Source organism: Engraulis encrasicolus, chromosome 3 (genome assembly GCF_034702125.1).
Source record: "Engraulis encrasicolus isolate BLACKSEA-1 chromosome 3, IST_EnEncr_1.0, whole genome shotgun sequence".
Taxonomy (NCBI): domain Eukaryota; kingdom Metazoa; phylum Chordata; class Actinopteri; order Clupeiformes; family Engraulidae; genus Engraulis; species Engraulis encrasicolus.
Genome location: NC_085859.1, coordinates 41,090,393 through 41,100,392, shown reverse-complemented (window position 1 = coordinate 41,100,392; position 10,000 = coordinate 41,090,393). Strand labels below are relative to the sequence as shown.

Genomic DNA, 10,000 nt, shown 5'->3' with positions numbered 1-10,000 from the left:
TGTGTTCGTGTTCGTGTGTGTGTGTGTGTGTGTTCGTGTTCGTGTGTGTGTGTGTGTGTATGTGCGTGCGTGCATGTGCGTGTCCGTATCCACGTGTGTGTGTGTGTGTGTGCGCATGCGTGCGTGTGTGTGTGTATGTGTGTGTGTGTGCGCATGCGTGCGTGTGTGTGTGTGTGTGTGTGTGTGTGTGTATCCACGTCTGCGTGCGTGTATGTGTGTGTGTGTCCGTATCCACATGTGTGTGTGTGTGTGTGTGTATGCATGCGTATGTGTGTGTGTCCGTGTGTGTGTGTGTATGTGTGTGTGTGTGCTGCCGTGTGTGTGCGTGTGTTGTCTGGTCTGGTCCCTGGTCTCCAGTTCCCCTCTCCTGAATGGGACACCGTCACCCCAGAGGCCAAGAACCTCATCAATCAGATGCTCACCATCAACCCTGCCAAGAGGATCACCGCCCAGGAGGCGCTCAAGCACCCATGGGTCTGCGTACGTATCACACCAGTACACACACACGCACACACACACACACACATGCACACGCACACACACACACACACACACACACACATACACAGCTCTCAAGCACCCATGGGTCTGCGTACGTATCACACCAGTACACACACACGCACACACACATGCACACGCACACACACACACACACACACACATGCACACGCACACACACACACACACACACACACACACACACACACACACACACACACACACACACACACACACACACAGACAGCTCTCAAGCACCCATGGGTCTACGTACGTATCACACCAATTCACACACACAGTGCAGAGACACACACACACACACACACACACACACACACACACACACACACACACACACACACACACACGCGCACACACACACGTACACACACACACACACACACACACACAGCTCTCAAGCACCCATGGGTCTGCATACGTATCACACCAGTACACACACACAGTGCACACACACACACACACACACACACACACACACACACACACAGTGCACACACACACACACACACACACACACACACACACACACACACACACACACACACACACACACAGTGCAGACACACAGAGCAGACACACACATAGTGCAGACACACACACACAGTGCAGACACACACACACACAGACAGCTCTCAAGCACCCATGGGTCTACGTACGTATCACACCAATTCACACACACAGTGCAGAGACACACACACACACACACACACACACACACACACACACACACACACACACACACACACACACACACACCCATGGGTCTGCGTACGTATCACCAGCACACATGCAGTGCGCACATACATACACACAGGCGCAAAAAAAACCCACACAGGGACACATAAGCACATGTGAGCGTGTGCACGTACACACACATGCACATTCACACAAGCACTCACACTCTCTCATAGGGCTGTCAAAATTGCTCAAAAATGACATTCGAATATTCGTTCTGAAAAACCACAAGAATTCGAACTATTCGAATATTCGAATCCTTTGAATATCACGTGGGGGAGTGTTTTATGCAAGTTCAAAGACGAGGCGAAATAGTGGAGGTCCTCGCAAAAAAGCGAGCAGGACGTTTAAAAAAATAATAAAAAATAAACACTGCACGGAATAGACACATTAGACATTGGGGAAAAAGGTCTTGCACGTCGTTTTACCCGTTTATTTTGTGCTAGAGATCCGACAGATACATTTGAACAATACAAACTCTAAGTGGGAAAGCACTGAAGAAGACAAAAGGGACCACCGCGGATGCGCGCTCTCTCTCTTTCGCTCACCCACTCTCACACACACGCGAACAGACACACACACACACACAGTCACCCAACTTCTCCAACTAAAATCTAGGCTGTACCTCGCTTACTCGGTTGTCTGACGGCAGACGCCAGACTAAATCACAAGTGGTCCTGCTGCTTTGCCAAACTCCATGATGCCGCCTGCATCGGTCTCGTGCACAATACAAACAATTTGTGACTGCCTCTTGACGCCTTGAAGCCAGCATTAATAGCGGACGGTGCAAAAAAAATGTAAGAGTCGCTTATCTGTAGCTACAAAAATGCGACTTCATGGTGCTAACTCGCACCTCGCCAGCTTTCATACCACTTAATTACTCGCTCACTTTTACTCCGTGCATAGTGTGGAGTGGGTCATTCACGAGAGACGACAACTTCTTACAATGCAGTTCAAACAGCAATAACAACTCAAACGTCAAAACAATCTGCACGAGGCTACTTCATCAACAAAACCAGCGTGGATAACTTAAAGGGGCAGTCGCGTTGCACTTCATTCAAAAAGACCATGAACAACGAACAGCACCCCAGTTAACAACTTCATAGAAATGCTGCAACAAAAAAAGTACACATGTTAAAGACAAAACAGGAGGTTAAATATTTTATCCTGCCGTCCAGTGGGGCTACACCTCCTGCTTTCAGCCAGCATATCCAGCGTCTCCTCTACCATGCACGTTTTTTCCACATTCGAATTTGTGTTTTCTAGCACTATTCGAACTCGAATTCAAACGTTGAATATTCGTTGACAGCCCTACTCTCTCAACAACCAATGTACACACACACACACACACACACACACACACACACACACACACACACACACACACACACACACACACACACACACACACACACACACACACCAATCCAACAAAGGCACTAGCACACAGATAAATGGTGTCCCAAAAAAATTGACACCATTTTGCAGGCCTTGTTTTTGGAAATTGTGTCAATTTTTGGGACACCCTTTACGCAACACAATTTTTAAATAAATAAATAAATAAAGAGGTTTTACACAGTAGTGCCTTTCTTTAAAACTGCACTGACACACTCACACACACACACACACACACACACACACACACACACACACACACACACACACACACACACACACACACACACACACACACACACACACACACACACACACACACACAGACACCAATACATGTTTACACTTAGAATCTTTGCTATTTTTGTCCTTGGCCCTTATGATCTCACTGCACACACACTCTCATATGGAGAGAGAACAGTATCAATATTAAGAAATGAATGTCACACCACTCACCAATATATTTCGTGATCCACAAACAAATGTAATAACATTCGCAAATATAATTCATACATTTCATGATCCACAAACAAATGTAACAACATTCACAAATATAATTCATGATGCACAAATGAATGTAACCCCATTCACAAATGCCAGCGCAGTTCTATTAATTTGCAAACCGATCTACATATATTCGCAAACCCTATACATATTTGTGACTTCCATTGTATTTGTGTGTGGATTTTTGAGACTGTCCTGACGGTATATGACACACAAATGTGCTCAGCCAATCACATCAGCCGGCGTTCGAGCGTAAGGTTGAAGACATTGCGCTTCTATTACGCAGAGAAGGCTACTAGTGCGAAGCCACCATAGATCTTTATACACCGATCAGAGGAAATAACCGGAAGTAGAGCCATTACTGAAGTGCTCCCTGACGTAAACTCGTAATTGAAGCGTATGAACAGAGAGAGTAGAGAGATACTTATAGAATCTCTGGTATGAAGTTCCTGACTTTCACATCATCTTTGTACAAATATGTCTGGATCTGGACTAACGTGTGCCGTAATCGGATGTCACAATAACAGCAGAACGCTTCAAAATGTGGAAAAAGAGCGTATGTGCGCTTCATAGTCCACAGTTTAAAGAGGATTGTCCTTGTTGTGTGCCCTACGGTGTAAACCGCTTCCCCGGCCGTGCTGAGGATGAAGACATTCGCAAGATATGGATTAAAAAACGTACACCGAAAGGACTTTGCCCCCAAACAAGTATTCAATGGTATGTATTTTTATTTCTAGGTGGTTAGTGTAGTTAAGTAGGCCTATTGTAAGCCAGTGTCTATGTAACATAAACTGGTGGCAACAATTATTTAGCTTGGCTAGCTAACGCTAGTTACGATTATTTAGCATTCTTTCATTAATACCTAAGTTTCCCCAGGAGTGGGAAGAGCACCATGAGCCCCATGGTTATCTGTTCTGTGTGTCATGGTACATTTGTGTGCTTATTTTCGATTATTTGTGTACGTGTGTGCCCTTTGAAATGAAAATGTGACCCTGGCAACTTAGCTAATTCTTTTGTTATGCTAGCGGAGTTTTGGCAAGGCTAGCCAGGTTACACTGACTTTAATAAGAAGTCAGGCTAGGTTTTGGTAGCATCATGAGCCCCATGGTTATCTGTGCTGTGTGCCATGGTACATTTGTGTGATTATTTACGATTATTTGTGTATGTGTGCCCTTTGAAATGGAAATGTGACCCTGGCAATTTAGCTAATTCTTTTGTTATGCTAGCGGAGTTTTGGCAAAGCTAGCCAGGTCGTGTGACTGACTTCAATAAGTCAGGCTAGGTTTTGGTAGCTTTTGTTTTGTCCATAACCTAGCCCAATTTTATTTTCATCTCTTAAATCGACCACCATGTCTGTATTTGTAATAATGTTTGGCATTTTATTGGAAATAAAGTGGCGGGGACAAGATAGGTTAATCTCAAAAGTGGTAGTGTCTGTGAGAATGACTGCAGCCATGGCAAAGATAATTTTCTGTTTCATGTGTAACAGTCAATTATATTTTTTATCGCATCTTATCCCACCCTCCTTAGGTGTGTGGAGTACACTTCCCTGACGGCAGACCAACGCAGGAACACCCATATCCCATAATATGGGATATGAATATAGTGTAAGTTTACATGTATTTAACAAATAACTTCAGTGCTTTTTTCTTAATTACCTTAACCATATGTTGTTAAAGTACTTTTGGAGCGATTTGCCTCCAGACGTTAGACTCTCTCCCATCTGCCACTACTTTTTAATCTAGGCTAAAAAAAAAAAAACTTCGTTCTTGACTCTTAGTTGTTATGCTTTCTCTCCTTAAGGCACTGCTTTTATGTAACTAAATTGCCTTTCAACACTTGTGTCTTATTATTCCATGCAAGAGTCTACATCTGCTAATTGTAATATAATGCAATGTGAAGTGACATTTAAAGTGTTCTGTAGGACAGTGGCGTTGTAATTAACTGTTTTAAAAGCTGTTGGTGTTTTTTGTTCCTTCTCATATTTATTCTCAGAAAGCACCATCATGTGGAAGACCACCCACAAAGAGGAGATGTCTCCAGCCCCCAACAGAGAGACCATGTGATGAGCCTCCTGTGACAAATTCTGATACCGAAGTAGGGCATAGCTTGGAGGATAGTCTGTCTCCACACCAATGTGATGTTGGCACTCAGTGGCCAGAGCGTAGTGATCATGATTATTGTTCGATGAAGTCAACAAAAGATGCAAGCACACAAACAGATCCTACACCATCACTGTCAGCTCATGACATGGATGATAAAGTGTCAAAATTTTACATTGGACTAGACATCATCAGCTTTTGGCAACTTTTGAACACCATCATTGGCTTTCTTCCACAGTCGAAGACGTTCAAATTAACAGTCCATGAACAGCTACTGCTGGTCCTAATGAGGCTTCGGCTTGGCTTAATGTTCACAGATTTGGGATCAGCAGAACTACAGCCTGTGATATGTTCGCAATGTGGAGAGCAACACTTTCCCAAGGGAAAATCTTTTTTTTGGCTCCCTCGAGACACTCTGAATAGAGTAAGACCCTCAAGTTTTCTTGAACACTATCCCAATGCAACATGCATCATAGATTGCACTGAAATATTTGTCCAAAGACCGAAGAACTTGGGGAAAAGAGCAAAAACATACAGCAACTATAAGCATCACAACACCTGCAAAGTCCTCTATTGCATAGCCCCCCAATGGTTTTGTGATGTATTGTGTCAAAACTGTTTGGTGCCAGAGCTAGTGACATTTTTATCACAAAAAACTGTGGATTTCTGTCACATTTGATTTTTGGTGATCAGATTTTGACAGACCGGGGATTCACAATTGGAGATGTTCTTCCTCCAGGAGTGACATTGGCTATTCCAGCACTTACACGTGGATGTACACAACTATCAGAACATGAAGTCACAAGAATTGTACTGTATTTTTTTGCATTGTACTGTAGGCCTACATCAAACTCAACCCCAGAGCACACATTCAGAAGTTGCTGAAACTCAACAGTGCCGGGGGACATGGGCCTAATAACCAGATCATCAAATGGTTGAAAACGGTGCATGTGTTTTATTGTCTGTGTCTAAATCTCGTCATACATCCAGTGTGTTTTGTTTTTTTTAACAGACGTGTTTTCACAATGACACTCTGAGAATTTACTTTTGAACAAAGTGTCTTGTGTATAAAATGGTGTGCAGACAGCCGGAGTGTGTGTGTTGCGTAAAGGAGCAAGTGCTTTGCAAAGATACCAGCTGAAAGTGTAATGCTTGACTTTTGATTAAGGTAAAGCAGCATGTGTTTAAGTTATAGTACCAACAACTGAACAATATGCTACTTTGGTTTAAGCATCGGCCTATTGTGTTTAAGCAGTAGCCTAGGCAAAAACTGTAACAAAGTAAAAACAAAACAAAGAAAATATAACTGGCGAATGAATTAAGAACCTGAATTTTCACCAGCATTTGACCGGTTGTTAATTTAAAACAGGCATGCATATATATCTATATCTATCTTTAGAACATAGGCCTACGTTAACAACAGGGAATCTTTATCTTTTCAGGTCAAGGTGGCCTAAGGTGCTGGGGGAAACTCTCTCTCTAGGCTAGGCCTAATCAGAAAGCAAGGTGTGTGTGTGTGTGTGTGTTTTTTTTTAAACCTGTCATTAAAGGGACACTGCAAGATTTATAGTTGTTTATTTCCAGAATTCATGCTACTCATTCACTAATGTTACATTTTTCATGAATATTTACCACCACCATCAAATTCTAAGTATTCATTATGACTGGAAAAATTGCACTTTTCATACATACAAAGGGGGATCTCCTCCATCATGGTCTGCCATTTTGAATTTCCAGAAATAGCCATTTTTAGCTGCAAAAATGACTGTACTTGGGCCATAACAGAAAATCTGAGTTTATTATTTAGTAAACTTTCATGAAATATACTTTCATCAAATTTGGCAATAGGCAACCCAGTTACAATGAGCAGTATAGTTGCAGTACCCTTTTTGATGAGTGGAGGTGCAAAACGCACACCAGAAACAGAGGTGCTGGCAACCAGAAAAAGCAATTGTAGAAGGAGAGAGGTGCCGCACACTCACAAGTTAAATAAACAGTTTTTTAATGTGACACACCCTTTTTGACCATTTCCTGCAGTGTCCCTCTAACTGATAAAATAAAGCCTTGTTGGCCTCAACATGTCATTAATTTCACCATGTAAATTGTGCCTTGCAAGAACTGATATTTTGAGGCAGTGTTAAGACAGTGGGTTGCACCAGCTGATTGCTTAGGCTACTTAACCACAGCCCTTTTAGAAGACATCACCTCCCGTCCTCTCCTTGTGGTAGCGTCTCCAGCAATAAGTAAGGATTTGGCGCCCCTTAGTGGCAAGCTGTGCACCCAGCGATGAACAAACAGACTGCAAAACTCAGACAATCGCATATTATGTGGCAGAGGTAATGATAAAATGATGTCTGGTATAGTCAGGAGGTAAGCTTAATGAAAAAAGCCAGTATAACATTTCCCAATCAATATATGGGGGATAATGATTAATTAAATTGAATGTGTGACAGTGGCACCAGCTCTCTGTTAAGACTGGACACCACAGGTCAGCTCCTGTGTCTATTCCACAACACACTACAGCAAGATTTTACATTACATTACATTTCACTTAGCTGACGCTTTCATTTGTTCAAAGCGACTTACAACTATTATTTTTCAGGATATTGGTTACAGTCCCTGGAGCAATGTGGGGTTAGGTGCCTTGCTCAAGGGCACTTCAGCCATGGATGGAGGTGTAGGGAGAGGTCGTGGGGGATTCGAACCGGCAACCCCTAGATTGAAAGACCAACTCTCTAACCACTAGGCCATGGCTGCCCAGATTTCTCACAAAGAGCTGCATTGAAATGACATTAAGAACATTAGTAATTAATAACAAGTTGCCTGGTAAAAAAACACACCAGCAAGAGTCATTTAGTGTATTGAGCACAAGTAGCTAGGTTGTTTTTCAGTTCAGCACATATAAAAAAACACCATCGAGTAAGCACACAGTATTGAACTATATTACATTCACTATCTGTATGCATTTTAATAACTGTGTAAATAAACAATTCAAAACCGCTAAGGTTAATTCATTTTCCTTTAGCACTTAAGCCTACAGTATACAGTATGTCATACCTTTGTCAGGTGCACTGATTCTCATTGATATGATGAGATTAGATAAAACTTTATTGTCTGTTACAACCATGAAACAGAAAATTGTCTTTGGCGTGACTTCAGTGATTCTCACAGACATTAGACAAGGCTTGACCAAAAAAAAAAAAAAAAAAAGACGACCACACAATACATTCATGCTGCAGCTGGACAGTTCATATCTTGTTCAGTATGGTCACAGCTGAGGGGATGAAGGATTTCTTGAAAGATGATTGATATATATACATATAACTGAACCAAGTGTTTCTGCACCGTATTGAACAATAATCCTCTCAACATTAATCCAAGTCTCTCTGTTGGGGGCTGGAGACATCTCCTCTTCGGGGGTGGTCTTCCACATGATAGTGCTTTCTGAGAATAAATATAAGAAGGAACAAAAAACACCAACAGCTTTTAAAACAGTTAATTACAACGCCACTGTCCTACAGAACACTTTAAATCTCACTTCACATTGCCTTATATTACAATTAGCAGATGTAGACTCTTGCATGGAATAATAAGACACAAGTGTTGAAAGGCAATTTAGGTACATAAAAGCAGTGCCTAAAGGAGAGAAAGCATAACAACTAAGAGTCAAGAACTAAGTTAAGAAAATGTGTGTGTGTTTTCTTTTTAAGCCTAGATTAAAAAGTAGTGGCAGATGGGAGAGTCTCTAACGTCTGGAGGCAAATCGCTCCAAAAGTACTTTAATAACAGGGTTAAGGTAATTACGAAAAAAAGCACTAAGTTATTTGTTATATACATGTAAACTTACACTATATTCATATCCCATATTAAATATGGGATATGGGTGTTCCTGCGTTGGTCTGCCGTCAGGGAAGTATACTCCACACACCTAAGGAGGATGGGAATAAGATGAGATAAAAACAAATATGCTTGACTGTTACACATGAAACAGAAAATTATCTTTGCCATGGCTGCAGTCATTCTCACAGACATTAGACAAAATACAGGACAAAGCAAGACATGTACACTGAGGTTGGATAGCGAAAATTATCTTTTGTTGAGGAAGGGTTACAGACATGGGTGTAATTTTCAGTCTGGGTGTTGGGGGACATGTCCATAGGCCTACCACTTTTGAGATTAACCTAGCTTGTCCCCGCCACTTTATTTCCAATAAAATGCCAAACATTATTACAAATACAGACATGGTGGTCGATTTAAGAGATGAAAATAAAATTGGGCTAGGTTATGGACAAAACAAAAGCTACCAAAACCTAGCCTGACTTATTGAAGTCAGTCACACGACCTGGCTAGCTTTGCCAAAACTCCGCTAGCATAGCAAAAGAATTAGCTAAATTGCCAGGGTCACATTTCCATTTCAAAGGGCACACATACACAAATAATCGTAAATAATCACACAAATGTACCATGGCACACAGCACAGATAACCATGGGGCTCATGATGCTACCAAAACCTAGCCTGACTTCTTATTAAAGTCAGTGTAACCTGGCTAGCCTTGCCAAAACTCCGCTAGCATAACAAAAGAATTAGCTAAGTTGCCAGGGTCACATTTTCATTTCAAAGGGCACACACGTACACAAATAATCGAAAATAAGCACACAAATGTACCATGACACACAGAACAGATAACCATGGGGCTCATGGTGCTCTTCCCACTCCTGGGGAAACTTAGGTATTAATGAAAGAA

The 10,000-nt window shown here is 41.9% G+C and overlaps 1 protein-coding gene and 2 long non-coding RNA genes across 10 annotated transcripts in view; 2 read left to right on the top strand and 1 right to left on the bottom strand.

Annotated features, from left to right (window-relative positions):
• The window catches only part of camk2b1 (calcium/calmodulin-dependent protein kinase (CaM kinase) II beta 1), a 153,476-nt gene that overhangs the window by 86,112 nt on the left and 57,364 nt on the right, over positions 1 to 10,000 (top strand). For all 8 annotated transcript variants that reach the window (XM_063195422.1, XM_063195428.1, XM_063195424.1 and 5 more), the window contains one exon: positions 358 to 480. In XM_063195422.1, coding sequence (XP_063051492.1) covers positions 358 to 480 — 123 coding nt within the window. The remainder of the gene's footprint in view (positions 1 to 357; positions 481 to 10,000) is intronic.
• Positions 3,799 to 6,766, top strand: LOC134446134 (uncharacterized). Its single transcript, XR_010034382.1, has 4 exons — positions 3,799 to 3,870; positions 4,684 to 4,760; positions 5,149 to 6,423; positions 6,698 to 6,766. It is a non-coding gene; the product is annotated as an uncharacterized LOC134446134 (long non-coding RNA).
• LOC134446133 (uncharacterized) overlaps positions 8,149 to 10,000 on the bottom strand; it is a 2,492-nt gene continuing 640 nt past the window's right edge. The window contains exons 2-3 of the long non-coding RNA XR_010034381.1: positions 9,103 to 9,183; positions 8,149 to 8,699 (exon numbers count right to left, since the gene is read on the bottom strand). This is a non-coding gene — a long non-coding RNA (uncharacterized LOC134446133). The remainder of the gene's footprint in view (positions 8,700 to 9,102; positions 9,184 to 10,000) is intronic.